The sequence below is a fragment of the Sminthopsis crassicaudata genome, chromosome 4, assembly GCF_048593235.1.
Source record: "Sminthopsis crassicaudata isolate SCR6 chromosome 4, ASM4859323v1, whole genome shotgun sequence".
NCBI lineage: Eukaryota > Metazoa > Chordata > Mammalia > Dasyuromorphia > Dasyuridae > Sminthopsis > Sminthopsis crassicaudata.
Window position 1 is genome coordinate 468,564,621 of NC_133620.1, and position 25,249 is coordinate 468,589,869.

Below are 25,249 nucleotides of genomic sequence, written 5' to 3' on the forward strand. Positions count from 1 at the left end.
GGCTGTGTCGCCTGTTCAATCTCAGGGAGTGAGACAATGGCCTTTAAAATTTCTTCCAGCTCTAAATCTATGATCCTAGAAGAAAAGTTGCTGGGTTCCAGATAAATGGTGTTTAATGTTTGGGAGCCCAGACGTACTTGGCAAAATGAATATAATGTCTTTATCCATACCTTCTCTTCTGCTTCTAGAAAATGAGGAAAATGAGAGATGGGAGTTCTCTGAAGGACTTTGAGCTCACTTGGAGATCTACTCGTTCTTTCTGTTCTTTCATGCGCCGTTCATTTCTTTATTAGGATTCCCAGGAAATGTTAACTAGCCTATAGTTCCCTGATTCTCTAAAGACTGATGTAATGAATTCATTCCTTTAGATTTACACACACACACACACACACACACACACACACACACACACACACACACACACAGAAACATGACCTTAAAGTGGAAATCTTCAACATAAAGAAGATCCAACTCACTTCCAGTTGATCAATGATGGACAGAAATAACTACACCCAGAGAAGGAACACTGGGAAGTGAGTGTAAATTGTGAGCACTACTGTCTATCTACCCAGGTTACATGTACCTTCGGAATCTAATACTTAACAACAAGAAAATTGGATTTACACGCATGTATTGTATCTAGGTTATACTGTAACACATGTAAAATGTATGGGATTGCCTGTCATCTAGGGGAGGGAGTAGAGGGAGGGAGGGGATAATTTGGAAAAATGAATACAAGGGATAATGTTATAAAAATTACTCATGCATATATACTGTCAAAAAAATTTATAATTATAAAATTAAAAAAAAAAGAAACATGACCTTAAAAATTCTGGGTCCCAACCATGGCCATGGGATGTACAGAGTCTCATGTCCCCTTTTCCTAGTGAAACATATTCCTGCTGTCATCATTGGAGGGGGGAAGGTTTAATTCAAATATCCATTCAGTGATGATCACTAATTTAATAAACATAAGTTGAGATCCCATTGTGTGGGGGACATCATGGTGTGTTTCCTATGAAAACAAATAGAACAGAATGCCTGGAGAGACTTCCATGAACTGATGCTGAGTGAAATGAGCAGGACCAGGAGATCATTATATACTTCAACAACAATACTATATGATGATCAATTCTGATGAACGTGGCCCTCTCCAACAATGAGATGAACCAAATCAGTTCCAGTAGAGCAGTAATAAACTGAACCAGCTACACCCAGAAAAAGAACTCTGGGAGACAACTGTGAACCACTACATAGAATTCCCAATCCCTCTGTTTTTGTCCACCTGCATTTTGGATTTCGTTCACGGACTAATTGTACACTGTTTCAAAGTCTGATTCTTTTTGTACAGCAAAATAACTGTTTGGACATGTATACATATATTGTATTTAATTTATACTTTAACATATTTAACATGTATTGGTCAACCTGCCATCTGGGGGGGTGGGGATTAGAACAAAAGATTTGGCAATTGTCAATGTGTAAAATTACCCATGCATATATCTGGTAAATAAAAACTATTAATAAAAAAAAATAGAAGTTGGTTCTGCTGGTGTTAGAGAGTTGGAATTAATCTAATGTATTAAGATGAGAGTTAGGGGTCTGAGTGGGTCCCTTAATTTTACCCCTACCTGCTGCCTCAATCTACCAGACCCCATCATACTCTAACCAATCCCTTTCTCTTGCCTGACATTACCCACTACCCTGGTCCAATATCTCATTATCCTTTGTTTGGATTACTGCAACAGCCCTTGGGTCTCTGCCTTAACTCCTTCTGTACTCCAATCTATCCTCTTCTCAGCTATCAAAGTGATCTTCCTTAAAGCACAGGTATATTCCAGACACTCCAGTGGCTCTCTCTTACCACCACGATCAAACATAAAATATTTTTGCTTTTAAATCCCTTGGCCCTTTCCTACCTTCCAGACTTAATATACCTTACCCCCCTCCTTATACATCAGCCTCTTTGATATTCTTCCAATATGACATACAAACTCCCAACTGTTCATTTTCACCAACTTTCCTCCGTGCCTAGAATTTCTCTCCCTGCGTGTCTCTGCTACTAGATTCCCTCTTCCCTGATCTGTATTCCCTGGTCTCCTTCAAGTCCTAGATAAAATTCCACTTTCTTCTTATAGAACAATAATATTCCATAACATTCATATACCATAACTTGTAACTAATGCAGCAAATAAAAAGACACCAAGAATGGAGAAATGGGAATGAGGAAAAGGAATCCCTATAGGGAAAATCTTGTAAGAAAACAAAAAAGAGATCCCAGTGTAATTGTTGACTATAACGGGGGAAAGAAAGGGAAGAAAAATTTTCAGAAGGGAAAAACAAGGCTACAAAACAACACCTTGATCAAAGACAATAAACATCAATCAAGTATTGATTAAGCACCTAATACATGTCAGATACTGTATTAACCAGAGAAAGCAAAGAAAGAGTAAAGGATGACGTAAAGGATGACTCAAAATTCATGTGTTGAAAGGAAAAAGTAAGTCTATTATGACTTTTAAGTCATAATTGATCTAAGGATCATTGGAAAAACAAAGATTAGGAACTTGAAATAAGAATTCCTTAGAAAGAGAAAAAAAAAAAAAAAAAAGACCAGCTCATATGGAGGACTGAAAGGAAGGGATTGAAGGAAAGGATAAAAAGAAGTAAAAGAGAAATAATATTTATTAAAATTAGACAACATAATTGAAAATGAATTAAAAGAGAAATCATCATTCCTAAAGTGCTTTTCTCCTAGATATATAGGGAAGGGTGAACAATAACCACAGTTAAATGTTTTAAAAGTTATATTAGTAAAGTAAATTTTTGGTGTGGACAAGACAGGAACATTGAGCTATGATTAAGCTAGGACTGTTACAAAGTAAGATAAGTTTTATCTCTTATTGCTATGGGCAAATGACAGGATTGATGTGATATAAGTACAAAAAATGAGATTGGGCTGTTAAAAAAAAAAGTACAGTACCTTGTATTGATAAACAAGGGAAAAAGTAATCTAATAAAAAGATAGTAAGAGAAGTAGATTAGATGGAGAGCCAGCCTCAAATGGAGAGCAACCTGCAGCCAAATCCTGCCTCCAGTGCGGCTCATATAACTCTGGACAAGTCACTTAACCTCCCATAGTCCTGGACAATTCTCTAAGACTATAAAGTACAGAACAGATACCGGTCCTTACCTGGAAGGATAATTGAAAAGTATGGATGAAATCAGATTTGAATTGGGTCCCAAAATTAATACAGTAAGCTCAAATAGAGGAAAACCCAAACCAGTTATAAACTTGAATAGCAATGGGCTGAATTTGCCAATAAAAAAGGAATAAAATTATAGAATGGATTAGGAAATAATAATCAACAATTTATCTTGTTTATATTTCATTGTTTGCATTCCCCCATTAGACTGTGAACTCCTTGAGATCAGGGACTATGTCATTTGCCTTTCCTTATATACCCTGCACTTAGTATAACACCTGACATACAGATAGCACTTAACAAATGTTTGTTTACACACCGACTGAATTTGTTTACCAGAAAACAGCCATTCCACTGGATGCCTTGCTTATAATAGCATCATGAATCTAGAGCTGGAATGGATCTTGGGGTTTCCCAGTTTTACAAATAGAGAAACCAAGGTCTAGGAGTTAAGTGCTTTGTCAAAAGTCACTGAAGTAAAAAAAAGTGGCTTAGTCAGTATTTGAAATCAGGTCCTAATTCTTAGTACAGTGTTTTGCATTTATTAGGTGCTTAATAATGGAATGGAATAACAAAAAAACAAAACTAGGGGTAGAAATTCATAACAATTTAAAGTGAAGGGTTGGAATAATATGGATTGTACTTCAGTTGAATCCAAAAAGGCAAGAATTGTCAATATGATTTTTGAATAGAATAAGAGGAAAATGAGTCTTAAAAAAGATAAGTAAGGAAATCATATTATAATCGAAGGTACCCCCTATAACAAAATGATAGCAATTTAAAATATATGTTTCTATACCTCTGTGTTCTTAAAGGAAAAACTAAATGAAATAAAAATATTCACACAGTAGAAACTAAATGAAATAAAAATATTCACACAGTAGAACACTACATTAATTTGATTAATTTTTAAGCTGTGGGTATCCTTTAATGTAATTTTTTTAATTTAAGAAATACATTTTGTTTTGACACAACAGATAGTTTCCAGTAAACTCTTTTAGAGTTTTTTACTGGGGAAAAAAAGTTCTCTGAAAAAAAATATTCCCTGAAAAAGTCAGATCAGGGATTTAGCATGGAAAAAAAGGAAACAACTTTTCACTTTGAGAGGAATAGCATAAATGCTGATCACTAAACTGGACCAGAGTTGTGCAGTGTCCTCATATTTTATTTTATTTGCTTTTTGCAGTGATTTCATGCCTATTTTTTCATCTCTGCTTGCTTTACTGTATCAGTTCACATGTCTTAGTTCTCTGAATTGTTCATACTCCTACTTCTTCACTATACATGTTATTTGTTCACATACCACAATCTATTCATCTATTCTCTGATCACTAGATACACATTTTTGTTTACAGTTTTTATCACCAACAACATTAATACAAATATTAACGAACTTGTGTTTGTTTGCTTTTTATGTCTTGAGAAGTAGTAGAATCGGTAATAAGTTCTCTGGCTCAAAGGATATGAACAATTTAGTAATTTTAGTAATTTTCTTCATTTAATTTTAAATTTAATAATTTTCCTTCATAATTCCAAATTATTTTCTAGAACATGAATCAAGGTAAACACTAAGTTTTTCTTTCCCACAATCTGAGATTTTTCTCAATTAGAACTTGACAAATCCAACAGAAAGATAAGAAAAAAATTAGAACTTGAACAAATGTTGAAAAAAATTAGATGTGACGGGTCTATAAAGAATTTTGAGTAAGAATTATAGAGAAAATGCCTATTTGGGAGCTATGTGATGTATGAAAAAATTTGATCAAATATTTGGACTAAAAACTTATAAACAAATGAAGAAAGGCAGAAATACTACACCTCACTCACTGGTCACTTCAGATAGAAAACAATGAAAAGTGTATTCAATAAGAAGTATGAAAAAGATTGAGATAAAAACATTTAAGTAACAAATCTAAATAAAAACCTAAATAATGAAGGGGTCAAAACCTAAATAAATATTTTTTAAATTTTTAAATTAAAGACAGAATAAGAAGAAATAATAAAGGGGTCAAAACCTAAATAAATAATAGAAAAAAATTTTAAATTAAAGACAGGATAATAAGAAAGAAATGAGATATAACTAAAGTAATCTTTAAAGGAAAAATTATAAACCTAAATGTTTACATTAACCAAAGAGAAACAAAAGAAGACTAATGAATTGAATATGTAATATTGTATGCATGTAATATATGCAATATAAATAACAGTTAATATTAGAGAATTAAAAAAAAAACTTTGTATGAGAAAAACATAGTTCTGATTCTCAGACTTAGGAAGGAGAAAGTCAAGAAAGAATATGAGATATTTAGTAGTCTTGTAAGATGAACAACAAACTAATGATCCCATAATAATTACAAGTAAAATTTTGAAAATTAAAGACAAAAATTAATATTTTAAAAACAAATAAAACAAAACTGTTTTCCTTGTTTAAAAACTAAAAAATTTGACAGCTATTATGAAAAACATTTCTTTTAAAAAGAAAGCAAAAGCAAATTAACAAAATTAAAAATAGGAACTATTCACAAAAATTGTAGAGAAAATAAAGAAAATGGTAAGAAACTTCAATATTGAATTATAAAGGAACTAAACTAAAAAGTGTGAATGAAATAATGAATGTCTCAAAAAAATACAAACCCCAAAACATATAAGCTAAATTGTTCAAACTCAGAAGAAAACAAATAAAGAAAATATAAAGAAACTTGGGAGGGAGGGGGAAGTTGAGGAGGAAGCTCCAGGTCTGATTTGATTTATAATCAAAATTAGAAAAAATAGAAATTTGAAGAATGAATGATTCCTCTTTTTATATATAAATTTTCAAAAAATAGTGAAAGAACCAAAAATTTTCTGAGAAAAATAGATCCTCAAAGCTAGAAAGGACAAAGCAAAGACTAAAAGCAATAATGGACATTAATGCCAAACTAATAAATGAAACGCTGGTAAAAGGATTACATTGTATCAAAAATTATTATAATCTTTTCATCAGATTTTTTTACCAGGCAAGCAGGGGATTATTCAAAATTAGAAAAATAATTAGTATAATAAATCAAATTAATATGGAAGAGGCATCTTGGTGAAGCAGATGAAGGAAGCAGACTTTACAATAGCAAGACTTCACTTCAAATTCTTGCTCAGACACTAGTTGTGTGCCCCCGGACAAGTGTCATTTAACCTTAACCTCTCTAGATCATAGCTTCTTCATTTAGAAAATGAGAGGGTTGTTTATGATGGCTTCAGAAGACCAGCAAGCTTTAAATCTATGATCTTATAATAACAAATTGGCTAAAATCACTTCCCTTTTCCAACAGATACATTAAAAAGCCTTTAATATGATATTGTACTCATTTGTGCTTATAACCCCACTCCTACCCAAGCCTGGGGCACTTCTTAACACTTTTTTTTAATAATGCTAAACTAAAAAGCATAGAAAAGGACTCTTTATTAATACATGATTAAAAGCATGCACTTAAAACCACAGCAAAGCATTTTTTTTTAAATCATATAGTATTATTTGGAATGGAGGAATATTACAAACTTTTCTAATTGGTCATTGAAGCAAGGTGTACACTGTTTTATACCTAATTCCTAATTGATAAAATACTAGACATGTATTTGACACAGTAAGTAAAACTGACACAATAAAATGAGAAAAATAAATATGCAAATTAACTACTGGTTAAAAAGGGGGAGAAATTAGTGCAAAATTATTTCAATTTGCCAACAACATGTTAATTTACTTAGAAAACCCTAGAGAATCTATCAAAAAAATTGAGACAATTGGTATGGGTACAAATAATGCAATACAAGGTATAAAATAAAGCCAAAGAAATTATTAGAATTCTATTATCAACAAAAACCAGAAAGAGATGGGGGGAGGGGAAAAAGAAATACAAGTTAAACATAAAACAAATTAAATGTCTGGGCAGTAATATACCAAGACAAAATAGTATTGATACACATACAAAATACAGATTACACTGAAATAAAGAAATTTAGTTCATCAAACATTTATCAGTCACTACTATGGATAAGGCATTAGGCTAGGCACCTGGAGAGAGTAGCAAAAAGCTATGTATGGCACCAGCATTTTCTCTAAGTCTTGCTTATTTAGTTGATTTTACTAAGTTTTATTTTTCTTTAAATGGGAAGACAATTGGGAAGATGTTGTTTATTAGGAAATAACATCAATTAAAAATCTATTTTTTTTATCTTCCTTTTGGAAAACATGTCATCCTTTTAAATCTTCAATTTTGTTATATAATTACACACAGTAGGTTGTGATCATTCTTTTTTACTGTCTTTGCTATTGTGATTTCTTATTCATTTTTTTACTTGGATAAAAATTTTTTTCAAAGAAATATGAAAAGACTTGTATGAAGTCATAAAGAGGGAGAAAGGACAGATCCTAAAAAATATGGACAATTAAAAGCAGCAGCAAGATTATGTGATGATCAACTGTAATGGACTTGGCTCTTCTCAGCAGTGCTATGATTCAAGACAATTCCAAAAGACTTGGGATGGAAAATGCCATCTACGTCCACCAGAGAACTATGTAGACCAAATGTGGATCAAAGAATAGTATTTTCACCAATTTTTGTTTGTTTACTTTTTTCCCTCATTTTTTTCTCCTTTTGGTATAATTTTTCTTGCACAACATAACAAATCTGGAAATATGTTTAAAAGGATTGCTCATGTTTAACTAATATCAGATTGCTTGTTGTCTTGGGGAGAGGAGGAAGGTAAGGGAAGGAGGGAGAAAAATTTGGAATATTAAGTCTTATAAAAATGAATGTTTAAAACTATCTTTGCATATATTTGGAAAATAAAATACTCTTGAGGAAAAATATGTACAATTACTAAAATTATGTGAATGAAGAGTACTTTGAATGACAGATAAACTTTGGATTAAAAAAAAAAAAGATGCCCCCAATCTAAGTTTACAGCATGAAAAAGTATTTACAATCCTTTTATACTCTCAATTGAAATTCTTCAAATGTCTTTTTACTTTACTGTTTTCAGGAATTGTACATGGTGGGAGGTTTAATGGGCTGGAATTGGGTATTTCATATGGTATGCTGAAACAAAATTTATCAATAATTTTTTTTAAATATAGGTACACAAATGCATACATTTCTTTCTTTTTTTTCCTTTTTTATTTATAGCTTTTTATTCACAAGATATCTGCATGGATAATTTTTCAGCATTGACAATTGCAAAACCTTTTGTTCCAACTTTTCCCCTCCTTCCCCCCACCCCCTCCCCCAGATGGCAGGTTGACCAATACATGTTAAATATATTAAAGTATAAATTAAATACAATATATGTATACATATCCATACAGTTGTTTTGCTGCACAAAAAGAATCGGACTTTGAAATAGCGTAGGATTAGCCTGTGAAGGAAATCCAAAATGCAGGTGGACAAAAATAGAGATATTGGGAATTCTATGTAGTGGTTCATAGTCCTCTCCCAGAGTTCTTTCACTGGGTGTAGCTGGTTCAGTTCATTACTGCTTATTGGAACTGATTTGGTTCATCTACAAATACATACATTTCAAGGTGGAATGCATTAAATGACCCTTGTGAATACAATTCCAAGTTGAGATAAAACCTCCCAACTCCTCTTATCAGAGATAGGAACATTGCTATATTCTCAGACATGGTTAGTTTTTCAGATCAGCATCCCCCACTCCCAACCCCCAACCCACACCTTTTTGTTGTTGTTGTTCATTGATATAAGTGATGTTTCAATGGGTAGTGTATGGCACCAGCATTTAGCACAATATCTAGGAGGGGTAGAAGGCTATATAGATATAAATAAAAACGATGCAAAACCAAAATCTATCATTATCATTATTTTGAAACCTCAAAATACGAAAGTTTTTTTTAACTAAACTAAAATAGGGCTTTCTAATTTTGCCTATCACCACCACGAGAAAGAAAAAACAACCAAAAAAGTGAAAATTCTACACTTTCCATTCAGACTCCACAGCTCATTCTTAGGATGTGGATGGCATTTTCCATCATGAGTCCTTTGGAACTGTGGTAGATCATAGCTGACATTGAGCTAAGTGGATCACTGCACAATGTTGCTGTTATTGTATACAGTATTCTCCTAGTTCTTCTCAGTTCCCTTAGCATCAGTTCATGTAAGTCCTTTCAGGTTTTTCTGAAATCTGTCTGCTCATCATTTCTTATAGATAGAACAATAATATTCCATTACATTCATCTAACACAATTTGTTTAATTGATGGGCATCCCTTCAATTTCCAATTCTTTGACACCACAAAGAGAACATTTTTGTACAGATGGGTCCTTTCCCCCTTTTTTTGATTTCTTTGTTACCTACCATTTTCACAGAAATCACAGTTTTACATAATTCAAAAAAAAATCATATTTTTACTAAACAAAATTGCTTTCATTCAGCTCATCTAAAATTTAGCAGCTGATTTTCTGTTGCATTTTGCTAATGCAACAGTCTTTCTCAGCATCCAACAGCAGGTATACTTATATTTCCCTTACTCTGGTAGAGCTTCTCCTTTGTGGGGGTTTAGGATAGCAGTGTTTTCCATGCTCATACTGATCATATCTACGTTTCCAGGGGGGGAAATCCAAATGTGAATTTCAGAAATGATTTTCAAATGATTCATGAGCTTTGACAAGACCAACTTCTTGATTACATTCTACTTTTGTTTCCTTTCAAGATTTTGATCACTTTTTAAAATGATTCTCATGTAGCTCCATTGATTTGATTCAAGTAGTTTTCAAAATATTCACCTTTTACCACAAACATCCTCTCTTTTTGATGTGAGCTTCACTGATTCTTGGAAAACTGTTTTTCAGTGAAAGAAAATCTGCATGATTTGACAAAACAAAAACTAGAAATTACCCTTAAGATACCTGAGCCATCCTTTTGGTGCATGTAGAGCCACACTCTGGTATTAATATAATATAGACAAAAGATGGAAGGATCAAGTTTAATATACAAAAATAGTAAGAAAAAGGCTTCAAGATCAGTCATAGGGGTAGTTATATGGCCCAAAGGAAAGAGCACCAGCCCTGGATTCAGGAGGACCTGAATTCAAATCTGGCTTCAGACACTTACTGTTTACTATCTGTGTGATCCTGTGTGATCCTGGGCAAGTCCTTTAACCCTCAACTGACTCATCAAAAAGAGAAAAAAAAAATCAGTCATGGGTTATCTTAATATCTATTTTTTTCCCCTTTGAGACAGTGGTTTTTAAGGTAATTTTTTCTTTTTCTTTTTTTTTTAATTGGGGGAGGGAGTTCCTCCATTATCTCATTCACAAATAAACAGTATTTGAGAAGTCTGATCAATGAATCAATAAATATATATTAAACAAAGAGATATAGAAGACAGAAAGTCAGAGCCAGAAAATGAAGGAAAACATAGCTTTTAAGTGTCTGCTATATGCCAGAGACTGTGTTAAATTCTGGTGGTATTAAGAAAAACTTAAAACAAACCAACCAAGCAAAATAATCCCTACCCTAAAGAAGTTTACATACTTTTATTTACTTATTTATTACTAAGTTTAAACACCATAAAGGGGATTTCCATACATAAATCAAAACATACCCAAAAAAAGGACTACATATGAAATTACAAATTCTACTTCATACCACTTGCTTTAAGTACATAATTCTATATTTTCAAAGCAGTTCTGCTTGTCCTATTACTAGTTGAACTTTCCTTACAAGAGTTTAAAATATGACAATGGCCCTTTAAGATAAACTCATTATTATTACATTATTACTAACTCCATCTTCCATTAACTTCCCTTTCTTCCTTCCCATCCAAAACACAAAGTAGGGGAAAGGGGTGTAGAATTGTAACAACCAAAATTAATCCACACTGTAGCCACGTCTAAAAAATGTATGCTCCTTTTCCCATCTTGTGTTTATCCTTCTGTCTGAAGGAAAGTAATGCCTCTAGAATATTTCCAGGTCTTCTGGAAACATTCCTTTTTTTATTACATTTTTTTTAATTTTATAATTATAACTTTTTTTTTGACAGTACATATGCTTGGGTAATTTTTTCCAACATTATTGCTTGCACTCACTTCTGTTCTGATTTTTCCCTTCCTTCTCTCCACCCTCTCCCCTAGATGGCAGGCAGTCTTATACATGTTAGATATGTTATAGTATATCTTAGATACAATATATGTGTGCAGAACCGAATTTCTTGTTGCACAGGAAGAATTGGATTCAGAAGGTAAAAAACACCTAGGGAGAAAAACAAAAATGCAAACAATTTACACTCATTTCCCAGTGTTCCTTCTCTGGGTGTAGCTGATTCTGTCCATCATTGATCAGCTGGAAGTGAGTTGGATCTTCTCTATGTTGAAGATATCCACTTCTATCAGAATACATCCTCATAGAGCATTGCTGTTGAAGTGTACAATGCTCTCCTGGAGACATTCTAATGGAGAATATAACACATACACAAATGGGTAGATACAAAATAGAGTTAATGGAAAGTAGCCTTGGAGGAAAAATCCAAGCAATCGGGGAACAGGAACTTCCTGTAGAAGGATGCTTCTCAAAAGCAGTTCCATGTTTCACGGGAGATTCCATTTACTAATAACTTAGACATAATTCTTTAAGATTGCAAGCACTATACATACATTACCTCATTTAATCCTCACAAGAATCTTGTGAAATTGATATTATTATTAGTGTTATTATTTTATCATCATTATCCCCTAGAACAGCTGTGATAAAGGTAATTCCCTAATCAGTTGGTCTGAGACATCCCCTTTAGACATTCTCATTGTCTTCTTCCTGTAGGGTATATGCTCTAAGTTCAGATCCTAGCTAAAGGAGATGTATACATAGCTCCGTTAGACTAGAACATTTGTCTCCCCTTTCCCTTTCCCTTTCCCTTTTCCTTTTTCCTTTCTTTTTTTTTTTCATTTGTTCCTTTCTTTTTTTTTGGAGACAATTGGGGTTAATTGGAACTTTTAAAACCTGTACCCCCATGTTTGCTACTTGTTTGTTTTATTTATTTTTTGTTTTTTCCTAATTATTTTGGGTTGGATATGGACAAAGGTGCCACAAACACCTTCCTTTCTCTTCCCTTCCTTTCCCTTCCCTTCTTTTCCCTTCCCTTCCCTTCCCTTCTTTTCCCTTCCCTTCCCTTCCCTTTCTTTCCTTTTCCTTTCTTTTTTCTCCATTTGTTCCTTTCTTTTTTTGGAGACAATTGGGGTTAATTAGAACTTTTAAAATCTGTACCCCCATGTTTGCTACTTGTTTGTTTTACTTATTTTTTGTTCTTTCCTAATTATTTTGGGTTGGATATGGACAAAGATGCCACAAGCATCCCAGTTGCTTTGCTGGGAACAGCAAATATTTAACTGGAGGGAGAATTTAGCAAGGTGGATTCGAGCACTTCCGCTGGAGCTAGACACACTCTCCAACCCCCATATTGTGGTGGTTTTCAATCTATGAGCTTATTTTTATTATATTTTGATAATGGGATTTCAATATATTTGATCTCCTTGATAATTCTGTTTTGTTTTATGCATTTAAAAACAGTAATCTGAGAATGGGTTCATGGACTTTACAAATCTGCCAAAGTGGGGACGAGCCACAAAAAAAGGCAAAGAATCTTTACCTTCCTGTGAGGGACACATATTTTGGCCTGTTGCTAAAAGACAAACAAAACCCAGCAACTTTTGATTGGTTCTTTGTTTCTCATGACTGGAGTAGCATCAAAAACACTGGGCCACTGAAGCAGCCTTCAGTAAACTACAAGAGCCTTCCAAAGTTTCCATTTTTTTTCTTCTTTTTGAGTGTTTCACCTTGTAACTTGGCCAGATTTTCCTTGGGCTTAGGGTGGGAAACAAGACAGGATTTCTTTCTTTTAAAAAATTATTTTATTTTTCAAGTGCCACATGTTTTCAAAATTTACCAATTGCTTCACTAATACAGTCCAATAAGCAAATTTAAAAAAATAAAACACCAATATGTATCTAAATAGGCCAGAAAACAAATTCCCTGGTTGTCCATGTTTGAAAATCTGTGCTTTTTCTAAATTCCCCATGTCTCTCTCCCCATGGTTTGGTTCACCTCCATTCTTTTGGAGTCCTGTTTTAGCACCGCATCGAACTGAGTTCTAAAGTCTTTCCAAAGTCTCTATAACGTTCTCATTGGATAATTTGTTTTTCTAAGTTCTCTGCTCCGATAACAAAAATAGCTAATTATACAATATTTATGCTATAAGACATACTTATACATAGGACATTCATATATATTTCCCCATAATACAAACATGTAATTTACATATTATGTATAAATAAATATTTATGTATATAGAGCATACATTTATAGTCCCCAATCATATAACATTTTCTAACATTTGTTAACATTCTAGCATAATATTTTCTAGCATTTACATGGGAGTTTTATGTTTTGTCCTATGTTTTACATAGTTTTTCGTACTTGATGAAGGCAGCAAGTCATAAATGCTTTCCCAGTGGCCTCCGAAATTGGTCATTTCATCATTTCTTACGGCATGATAACGCTCCATTCTAATTTGTTTGGCCATTCCCAATGAAATTTATAACATCTCTTGTCTGCGCTCTCCTCCGACTGCCATCTTGGTACTGTCCCTACCTGGATTATCGGAATAGCCAGCTAATTGATTTCCTGGCCTCCAGCTTCTCTTCACTCTCAAGTCATCTTCTATTGAGCAGTCAAGTTGATTTTACTGAGGGACATGTCGGATCATGTCGTCTTCACTATCAGAAACCCCAGTGGCTCCCTGCACTCTCTGGGATCACACAGTTACGTTTTTGCTTGTTCAAAATCCTTCATACTCTGGCTGCTTCCTCCCTTTGAAGCTTGCCTATTCCCTAGTCCCCTCTGCATGCTCTGAGACGCATTGACACCGGCCTCCCAGGGTTCCTTCATCTCTCGGACATTTTGGATGGCTGGCCCACGCCCGGAACTCTCTCCCCCCTGATCTTCCCTTCTGGTTTCCCCATCATCCTTCAATCCAAAGTCCCACCTTCTGCACGAAGTTTGCCCCATCTTCCTTAACCCCAGTGCCTCCCCTCTGACATGAATCTTGGACACATTTGCTTCGACACAATTGTTTCCACGTTGTTGCCCCTATTAGAACGTCAGGTCCTTGAGAAGTTGAGCTGTTTTTGTTTCTCTTTGTATCCTCAGAGCTTAGCAGGCAGGAGATGACAAAGTCAAATCAAGGTAATTTCAGCAGATACAACGTGTGGTATGAGTAGTCCTTGTTTTTTGTTGTTCAGTCGTGAGCCCATGGACCATCCCGTCCACGGAGTTTTCTCGGCAAAGATCCTGGAGTGCTGTGCCACTTCCTTCTTTAATGGATTAAGGCAAACAGGGGTTAAGTAACTTGCCTAGAGTCATACAGTTAATAAATGTCAGAAGGCAAAATTTGAACTCAGGTTTTCCTGACTCCAAGTCCAGTGCACTATCCACTGAGCCACCTAGCTGTCTCCTAACAAACTGAGGTTAAGTGACTTGCCTACATAGAGCTGTTAAGAGTTTTAGGGTTTTCCTGATTCAGGGCTCTGGCCATCTCAGACATTATTTATCATTATCAATTGCAGCATGGTGTAGTAAGTGCTAAAGGTAATATATTGGTTTTTCAGGTCAAAGTTCAAAGATATTGTGTCATTGATTAGTCCTGGGACACAGCCAGGAAGCATGGAAGGCAGATTTTGAACTCAGGCTTTCCTGCCCCCCAGTCTGCAGTGTCTCCCACCCGCAGTTCATCATCAATCACTGAGCATTTAGGTCATCCTAGTTTTGTTTTTATTAGTTCTGAATAAAAGCACAAATGTCCTTTTTGCCCCTATTGGGGATGAGTTCCTTGGGATTTATTCCTCCAAATGAAAGGAAGAACTCAAGTGGTGGACTTAGTTTGCAACTACTAGGGTTTACGATGAGCCTGGTCCAGAAGAGCCTCTGAGCCTTCCTGGCTGAGGGATGGGAGGCTAGGGCAAGGCTTGCTGTCACCCTCAGGCTCACTTTCTTCACCTGTAATCTGTTCATCAATAAACATTTATTAAGCACCTAATGCATGTAAAGCACTGTACTAAGTTCTAGGGATTCAAAAAAACGCAAAAGATGCTGAGCAGCTCCCAGTCTAATAGGAGAGATGACATGTAAATAACCAGATCCAAATAAGTTTTAAATCTCTCTCCAGGCCCAGGTGAACTGTTCTGTATGACGCTGGGCAAATCACTTTATTTCTCTGAATCTCATTTTCCTTTTCGACAAAAAGAGGTTAGTAATAACACTTATATCACAGCGTCGAGAATCAAATATATAAAGTGCTTCGTAGATCTTAAAGGAACATAAAAAGTCATATTAACTATACTTATGTTATTTTGGATAGTTTGAATATTTATTCCTTTTGCTTGTCACTCTAATCTCCCAATTTTGCCAACTTTGCTTTTTTTAGCTGAGGTAATTGGAGTTAAGTGACTTGCCCAGGGTCACACAGCTAGGAAGTATTAAGTATCTGAGACCAGATTTGAACACAGGTCGTGCTGACTTTAAGGCTGGTGCTCCTAGCCCTACCTAGCCTCCCCCCTACTTTTTTATATTTGGAGATGATATTAATTTATGTGAAGTTTTTAGGTGTTATCAGTTTATCCCTTATAGACTCTACTTGAAATGCCAGTGGGCCACTGGGAGCTCTAATAAACCAGCAGCAGTGGGCTCATTCTTCATTCTTCATTATCCCATCTTTGCTGGATCTTCCTCCTTATCTTCTTTATTTCTGACTTCTCATGCAAATCAGGCCAGAAAGAATGAGAACTTAGATGACAGAATGTCAGGACTGGAGACCTTCAGGCTGGGAGGGATGAAACTGAAGAACACAATTCTAAAGGCAAGGAGGGACTTGAATAATAACTGACATTTATAAGGCGCTGGAAGGTTAACAAAGCATTTTACATCCCTTACTTCATTTGCTTCCTCAGAGCAACTTTTCTAAGGCAGATCTTCCAATTAAAAATATATATTTTGTGGTATTTTTATTTTATTATTTTAAGTGACATTTTAAAAAATTTTAAAAAAAATTTTTATTGACATTTTCTGTTTCCCACATCATCACAGTTATCCCAAGGAATCCTTTCCCTCCTGAGAGCCATGTCTTATGACAATTAGTGCTTTTTAGAGATGAAAAAAAAAAGTATTAAAAAAAGATATGCTTTTAAAGAAGTCTGACCTTCCATCTCCCTTCTGAGACTGTGAAAAGTAAGGCTCAGGTAAGTGACTTGCCTATGGTCATTCAAAAAGCAATCTGTATTTACTAGATTCCTATTATGTGGCAGATACATGGAAGCTACTCCCAGTAGCCCCTTTCCCAGTCTTCCTGCCTCCCCCTTTCCCCTTTTCCTAGATAATTGTTCTTATATAAACATCTCTGCTGAAACCTTTTTTTTTTTTTTTTTTTTTAAGATTAATTCTTATTCCTCTGCCCAGAATTCATGGTCTTCTACAATGTAGGATCCACATCAGCTGACCTTTCACATTGCCCTCCAATAACCCCCCTTTTTTTTTTAACTGAGGCATTTTGTCCACTTGCTTATCATCTGTGACCCCATACTGGAGTGGTTTGCCATTTCCTTTTCTAGTTCATTTTACAGATGAGGAAACTGAAGCAAACAGGTCTCATGACTTGCCCAGGGTCAGGGTCACACATCTAGTAAGTGCCTGAGGCCAGATTTGAACTCAGGGAGATGATGCTTCCCAGCTCTTGGTCAGCAGTCTATTCACTGTGCCAAGGAATTGCCACCACTCATGCTCATGCCCAATACCCCACACGTATACCCCCCTCTCTTTCCACTGGGTGGCGTGCTTCCCACTATTTAATGTCCAATTCTAGGGTTCCTTTGGTGACCTTTTCCCTCCAATCCAAAGGTTAGAGCTCAGAGAGGTCTGCCAAGTAGCCCAACTCCTGGCTTTGGCATATGAGAACAGACGATCAGAGGGGTCCCATGGGTGGGAGGATTCAGAGGGAGGAGTTTACCACAAGATCTGCCTCCTCATTTGCGTGTTGCAGCTCTGCTCTTGCCACTAATGACTTCTCCAAGGTAAAAAATTGACCGTCCAAAAGTAGACCTCTCTCGGGTGCCCAGCTCGGTGTTAGGAATACAGAAGACCCTGGATAGTTTTTCTTTCATTGCACTTTCATTCTCATAACTCCAGGCTTGGGTCAACCATTGGCCATCAAATGACCTGGAGGTCCCCGCAGACTCCAAGGTGACTCCCATATTCGTCAGCAGGAACTCTTGCCCTTTTGTATCTGGATCCTGCCCAGAACCTGTTCAGAGATGGCCTTCCATGATCTCGGGCCACTCTCATCTCAAACGGGATCTTCCCGGCCTGAGCTTCAGCTCCCCCATATCGCCACAGTGCCCGCCGCTTCATTTCTTTCCCCTTACACTTGGTGCCATGGGCAGCCCATCTTATCTCCCTTGCTGGGTCCCTTCCTACATCCTAAATGACTTTCCTTTAGTTATCTGCCCCCCAAGCCATCTTCCTTTTCTCTCTCCCAAACACCCTTTCCGTAAATAATTTTCAGAACTTAGCAAGTCCGATCAACAACGACCAAACCAAATCACCGAGGTCTAGAGCGACATCCGCTTCCAGATGGAGTGGACGGACTCGGTTCAGACGGCGAATTTTTCTGGCTGTGGCCAATGTGGGAATTTGTTTTGCTCAACGATACATGTTTGAACAGGAGTTTTATTTTTCTTGCTTTGGGGGAGGGGAGAGAAGGGGGAGCATGAGAAAAAGTTGATCACTTTAAAAATTTTAATTAAAAAAAACAAACAAAAACACTCAAGCAGCTCTCCTGGATTCTACCTGACTCTCGTTGGGTCCAAGGGCAGAAGGAACCAGTCTGGGAGTGTTGCCCACTCTAAGAAATCATAGAACCCCAATGGCAGAGCTTGCCCTCAGAATATCTGGGTGGTACCGTGGGATCCTGAATGGAATTCAGAACTCTGGGATCGGGAGAGCTTGGGGGCAGGGAGAACCTTAGGCCAGAGACTGTCAAGAATTAGGAATAACTCTAGAATACTGTCAGAGGTGAGAGGGAACCTAGAACAGAGCACTCAGAACTGGTAGGGATGTTAGACTGATTTTAGAACTCAAAATGTCAGGGCTAGAAAGAACCCTAAAACAGACATTAGCAGAGCTCAAAGGAAGAGAATGCCAGAACCTAGAATGTCAGAGTTGTAAGGGGCCACAGGCCTCAATAGGTCAGAGAACCTGGAACCCATTGTGTAAGAGAGGAAAAGGATCCCTAGGACAGAAAATTGGGAGAGCGCCTGGAACAGGATCAGAGCACAAAGGGCCGGGAATATCAGACTAGGGATTCACCTAGGCCTTCGGCAGTGGAACCTTCTCAGGATAATGCCTTTAAATGCATTAACATAAAATACATAGGGGCTAGCAAAGAAAACCACACACACAAACACACACACACAGACACATAAATACACACATACACACACACTGCCTTGGGACACAGAGTTGGAGCTAGATCCAAGAAAGTCAGCAAGACCTTAGAGTTCACCGTGTAAAATCTCTATTTTACGGCTGAGATGGAAGAGGGATCGCCGAGGTAAAAGGGGGGTCACTGAGTTGAAAGAGGGATCCCTGAGTTAAAAGGGGAAACGTCAGGCCTGAGGTCAGCGAGCAGCAAAAGGGACTCAGAAGCCAAGTTCTCGGGTGATTTCTTGCCTCTATTCCCGCTTCCTTCTGGTCCCATAAGTTACTTTGTTACTCTCTCCAGAAGGCGAGTCTTGCTGACTTCCGAGAGCACGCGCCGCCGCGCAGCGTTCCGTACGCTCCCTCGCCCCGCGACCCCCTCGCCCCTCGCGGACTGACGCACCGCCTCCCTCCCTCCCCGGGCAGCGGGCACCCGGCCTCCCTCCGCTCGGGCCGAGAGCTCCCACAGCCCGAGGCAGAGCGGCAGCCCCCCAGCGGCCAGTCCCGGCGAGCTCGGCCCAGGGAGAGCGGCGGGCTTGCCGCCCACTTTCCCCCGCGCTCTCGGGTCCCAGAAATCTCGGCGCCTCCGGCGGGTCCCGGGCCGGATCGGCGGGCTCTGGGAGCTCCTGCCCCGCGGCCGTCCCGGGGAGAGCGAGCGAAGAGCCCGGACCCAGAGGGGTGGAGGAAGCGCCCGCGGCACCGGCCCCCCTCCCCGCTCCTTACCCACACGTAAACACACACAACTCCTGCCCACACTCGAGGACACAAACAGCCACACCTCCGCACCCACAGCCACACCCCCGCAACTCCGGCACCAACGGACGTAAACAACCGCAACTTCGCAACTCCTCTCTCCCCGCCGCCCGTAAACAAGCGAAACCCAGCAAACGCCAATGGGCGCACGCTCACACTCGGGGCCACACCTCCGCAGCTCACGCGCACGTGGACATAAACAGGCACATCTCCGCACCACGCGCGCAAACTCCCCTAAAGTTAGGCACACCCAAGGGTGCAGCGCTCCGGTTCCCCGGCTCCGGCGCGCCCCGGAGCCCGCTCACACAGACCGGTGGGCGCACACGCACACTCCCTCGGACACACTCGTTCACTCACTCACATTCGCCCAACTTCCAGCCCGTGGACCCAGGCGCGCCCAGCCCGCGCTACCGCCGCCCCCGCCCCCACCCCATCCGGCCCCTCCCCCCCACAGCTGCCGCTCCTCCCCCCTTTCCCCCCGCCCGCCAGTCCGGCCACCCCGCGGGGAGAGAGGGGGGGCAGGGAGCGCTTTGTCCCCGTGCAGCCGCCGCCGCCGCCCGTGGGACGCGAGGAGTCCGAGGCCCCCGCAGGCGCGCAACTTGGAAGCGGAGTTTCTCCAGAGTTTGGGGTGGGGCGGCTGGGGGGCGGCTGGCGAAAGGGAGCCGGAGGAGGAGGAAGGAGCAGCGACGACAAGGACCGGGAGGAGGAGACGAGGGCGCCGGGCAGGGCAGGGCAGGGTGCCGGGGGATCCCGAGCGGCGGCGGACGATGAACAAGCTCTACATCGGCAACCTGAGCCCCGCAGTCACTGCCGACGACCTCCGGCAACTCTTTGGGGACAGGAAGCTGCCCCTGACCGGTCCCGTGCTGCTCAAGACCGGTTACGCTTTCGTGGACTACCCGGACCAGAACTGGGCCATCCGCGCCATCGAGACCCTGTCGGGTGAGTGCCCCACCGACGGCTGCCCTCCGGCCCGCGCCCGTCGAAAGCTCCACTTCCCCTCCTCCCACCCATTCGGCTTCTCCACTTTCCCCCAGAGCAGCCAGGGCTCCCGGCGCCCCGAGAATCCCCTCCCTTTCCCGCCTGGCCGTCCCGGGGGTAGCCGTCTCGCGGGCAGCTTGCCCGAGGGCGCCTCCCGGGGACCTGTCCCGAGCTGTCGCGCGCCACCGCCTCCGCGGCCGTGGCCGTGACCGTGACCCCCTGGCCTCTCGGGGCTCCCCCGAAATCCTTCCGCGGGGCGCCCCGGCTCCTGCGGCTGTCCGAGCTGCCCCGGGACACCCCGTTTTCCGTGCGCCCTCCGCACGGACTCCCGCCACTGGCCTAGGGACCCCTTTTCCCACCGGGCCCCCGCGCTCGGGTGATAGCGGCCCCCCTCCCCGCACCCCCCGCGGGCCCTGGAGCGCTGGCCTCCCGAGCCTCCGCCTCCTCCTCCGCCGCCTCCGCCTCCTCCTCCTCTCTCGCTGGGCGCTCGTATTTTTCTCGGATTTTTTTCTCCGATTTTATTGAGAGCTGGCCCGGGCCGGGGGCGCCGAGGTGACGGGTCCCCCGCCTCCCGGGCTTCTTGGAGCACCTTTTTACGAGGTGCCCTGTCGGAACTCGGCGGGGGCCCCGAGCTAAGGCGAACCAAAGAGGGGGCTGGGGGCCCGGGCGCGGAGCGCACTGCTGCAGGGCCACGGCGTCCCAGCGGCACGCGAGAGCGCACCCACCGGGCACACAGTCACGGGCACACGCGGGCACGGACCTGTAGGCGCTCACTCGCGAGCGCTCCCACACTCCCAAACACACACACGCGCGGGCAGGCGCACTCTGGCAGAGAGCCGCTCTCGGCCGCTGGGCCCCGGTGGGGGGGGGGGGAAGGGGGGGAAGAACACGGGACACCCAAGGCCAAAGTGTCCTTCTCTCACCGGGAGGGGGGACAGCCGGTTTGTCGTCCGTTTCCCCCACCCCCACCCCGCAAACCGAGAGCTGGCCAAAAGAGACAAGAACTTTAGCCGGGCCCGGGAGCCTTTGCTGCCACTCCCCTAGTTAGCGGCCGGGACGCGGGCGCCCCGACCAGGGGCCACCACACACAGCATGGCTGCCCCAGCCCTGCGTTTTCAGTTTTCAAATGAGCTCATCCTTACAATTTGGCGGCTTACGGCAAAATAATTCACTTTTCTTTTGTAACACTCAGCCCAGCCATGGTGCTGGCTCCTGGGGCCGCTCCCAGGACGGGAAAGTTTGTGCCCACCTGGGGCCGGCTTGGACAAAGTTCTCGCATGGACTTGTCCCCCCTCCCCCCCTCATGGCCCAAGTGCAGCTCCCGAGCCCACAGCTGAGGTGCCCCTTTACTCCCCTCCTCCCCCACCTAGCCGACACCTCAGCTCTAGCTTCCGAGCCCAAGGGAGGTTCTGAAAAGTTTTTTTCCTTCTCGTTTTAAAGGTAAAGTGGAATTACATGGGAAGGTCATGGAAGTTGATTATTCCGTCCCTAAAAAACTGAGGTAAATAAGTTCTACTTCTATTGTTTGTCTGGACTTTGGGTGCTTGGTCTGCGACCTCGACTCCAGCCTTGATGTTGGGGTTGAAATGTGGGGGTTGGGGAGGGCGGAATTGTTTGATGCCTTTTTCTTTGTTTTATTGGCCCCAAAATGCTGGGGTTTTGTTTTTACTTTCAATATATGAGGTGTTTGACTTTGCGGAGCTCTCTGGCGTGGCCTTAGCAGTCTCTGGGGTTGGGGGAGATAAAGAGAAATTTCAGACGGAAACTCTTCAAGCAGGATTCTCCACGATGTTGGGTGTTGGGGGGCTAACCCTCCCCCCACTTTCCTAGCGTTTTATAATCCCAAAGCTTGGTCAGGAATAGTCCTACAATTCCAATTCAGGTTCTTAGCAAGGGCTGTTGCATCCGGGTCTTTTCCTTTACCTAAAACATTTTGGGGGCAAGTAGACTTTAATTTGCAAAGTTAAAAGCCACTGAGCTGTTTCTGGAGATGGTGTGGAAAGTTCGAGGCTTGATTTCCAAGGTGGGCCCTTGCTGAATCATCCTCCCAAGCCCAAGTTTGCCCCTGCTGAAATGGACTCGTTTCTGAAGCCAGAACCGGGCTGGGAATGGGAGATAATAGATCTTAAAGAAATATCACTTTGCTGAGTCTGGAAGTTGTACTTGCAGCCCACTTGTTTGATTCGTGAAATAGACAGTCATGGAAATTGGGGGGGATGGGATGAAAATGAGCATTTTTTTCCCTTTTTCTCTTTCGGACATTTCCTTGGTTGCAGCTGTACGTACATATCGTCGCTCTTTCCCTTTGCATCCTGTTTAGGCGCCTGGTGTCAGAAGTTGTCACTATGCAACTTAAGATTATAGTCACTTAAAACTTCATTGGTCAGTTTCCACATCTGTAAAAGGAGGGGACTGGCCTAAATGACCTCGATCCTGGATTTTCCCGTTGGCAGTAATTGTCAATGTCAGGGTCCTGGGAGAACTCTCTTGATTTTACCGAGGGCCCAGAGAGGCTCAGGAACTATTTGAATTTGAGGTTTGGCCGGGGTGGGGGGAGGGCCTTGCAAATTTTGACCCTGCCTTGATGAATTTCTTTGTAAGCCTGATTATTTCGGGAATATATTAAAAGACAAAGACTAGTGGCTTGTGAATAGGAAAAGGTTATGATTTGCAATTTAGCCTGTGAATGGTAAAGTGTTCCCTCCCCAAAGAAGAGAGAGTTCTCTTCATCCAAGGCTTTCAGATGACCTTTAGCCAAATGATTGATTTGCCATTGACACACTCTAGTATCCTGTGTGACTTATGGGCCCTCCCAGAAGCTGGTGTTTGTTTGCTGGGGGGTGGGGAAGGGAAATCCAGGGTCTTATTCTCTGAGTTGGGGGCCCTCAAAACTTGAAACCCCAAGGTTTAAGGAGCCCACTTGTGGGGCCACTTATTAGATTAGCTGTTAATGGCTCTATAACTCTTAGCAAAGGTATTTTTGATTGCTGTTAGTTTAAAAAAAAAAAAAGGTTAATTGCATTTTAAATTCTGAATTGCAATTGTGGACAGATATTGACTGAAACTAAAAGCGATTTGGCCAAAGGATGTACAGCCTTACCCCGAAATCCCATTTTTGTGGGTGTTCAAGGCTTGTTTTTGTCTTTCTTGTTTTCCCTCTCTCCCCCTCCCCCAGTTCTCTCCCCCTCCCAAATGCATAGAAATGTTGCTTTTGGAGCTTGGGCCTTTAAGTCAAGCACTCTGTCAGGTGACCCAGGGCCAGCTGGCCTGGCCGGGGCCCAGGTCATGGTATATGCAGAAAAGTTTTCCATGGCTCCCGACTTGGACTGCATTTCTTTGTGGATCTGGACGAGGGGACTCTCCCCCAGCACTGCAGTCTGAGCTCTGGGTGTGATTCACTTTGAACATACCATTTGAATGCATAAGCCCTGGAGCCAGTGGTTTTTCCTGGAGTTTCATGTTTTTTTATTAGTTGATTTGAATTTCCTTTGGACTTGGTGATTAGTTGGGGATGGAGGGGGGGTGGAGGGGTGCCAGCCCAGATGTGGAAGAACACATCCGTGGCGGGGCCTTCTCCCAAACACCAGTGGCCTTGGAGGGCCGGGAAGACAATTTTCAAGCTTGCTTTTCGTTCTTTTCCTCGTTTTGTGTGGGCCTGTGTTCATCCTTGCTGGATCTCTGGGAAAAAATGAGCAAGTTAGGACCCAGTCTTGAATCCCTCCTATGTGGAGTGATTGGACTGGATTTTCCAAATGTGTGTGGGAGACTAGTGAGCTGATGGTAGACACAGCAGTCCTTCTGCTGGCCCAGGATGCCAGGATCTTGGTAGAGCATCCGGGGGTTCAGCCGGGGACCCCTTTGGGTTCTCAAGTTTAAATGTACCCCCTCTTGTATCCAGATGCTGAGATGTCGGTGGCCACACATACACAGCCGTTTGGATCCATGGGCATTTGTTTCAGCAGAATCAGGAAATCTCTGGGGGGGATTTGGAAATTGAGATTCCAAATTTCCGGAGTAGAGATGGGGTTTTTTACCCTTTTTGTTGGAGGTGGTTTGGTCTGGTTTGTTTTCATCCAAACCGAGGCCTGTAACGGTATAAAAGTAGTGGGGAGACAAGCGTCCCCTTCATTTGTTCCGCGCCTTGGGTCACAGACTGGCTTGACAGAAAAAGAAAAGCACCTTTGAGGCTTCTCTCTCCCCTCCCCCAGCACAGGATTTGCTTTGGGGTATGCTGAGATCAAAGGTGCCCGAAAGGGAAAGGGCCGATAAGCTTTATTTGTGCTGGGCTAAGCCGGCCCAGTGGAAGTTTCACTTTATGGGCTCCTAAGAATTTCATTCCCATGCAAATTTGGGTTCTGGAGGAGTTTCTGCCATCGATGTTGGGGGAGCCTTCCAGAACCAGCGAGGAAAGGGGGGTAGGGGGCCCTGATTCCCCTCTACATTCCCCCTGCCCCCCACCTTTGTGAGCAGAACCCAGAAATCAGGGACAGCCATGACCCAAGTGGGGAGGGAAGATGGGACTCCTGGGAGGTGTTGGAGGAAAAAGCTATGAATTTGTCTTTCATGATTTTTCAAAACCAGTAATTGTGTTCTCTCCCATGCAAATGGCCTCGGTCTCCTATAGGAATGTTAAAGAAAACAGTGTCCCGATTGTGTTTTGCTTGTATGTACTACATTGTGTATGGGAGAACGAAATACCAAACTCGCCCTCCCCGGCCCCAGCCCCCAAACAAACAAACAGAAATCCCCAACCTTTTTTGCAGATCCCTTTTCAGTCCGCTGACAGAGGAGAGAAAATCTCCCT

The 25,249-nt window shown here is 41.5% G+C and overlaps 1 protein-coding gene across 5 annotated transcripts in view; it reads left to right on the forward strand.

Moving 5' to 3' along the window:
* The first annotated feature begins 19,929 nt into the window (after positions 1-19,929).
* The window catches only part of IGF2BP2 (insulin like growth factor 2 mRNA binding protein 2), a 95,245-nt gene continuing 89,925 nt past the window's right edge, over positions 19,930-25,249 (forward strand). For 2 of the 5 annotated variants that reach the window (XR_012481528.1, XM_074264247.1), the window contains exons 1-2: positions 19,930-20,406; positions 21,886-21,946. Coding sequence is in view for 4 of the 5 variants with exons in the window: in XM_074264247.1 (XP_074120348.1) it covers positions 20,232-20,406; positions 21,886-21,946 (236 nt within the window). In the remaining variant the exon portion in view is untranslated. The remainder of the gene's footprint in view (positions 20,407-21,885; positions 21,947-25,249) is intronic. The other 3 variants (XM_074264244.1, XM_074264246.1, XM_074264245.1) reach the window with 2 other exon arrangements.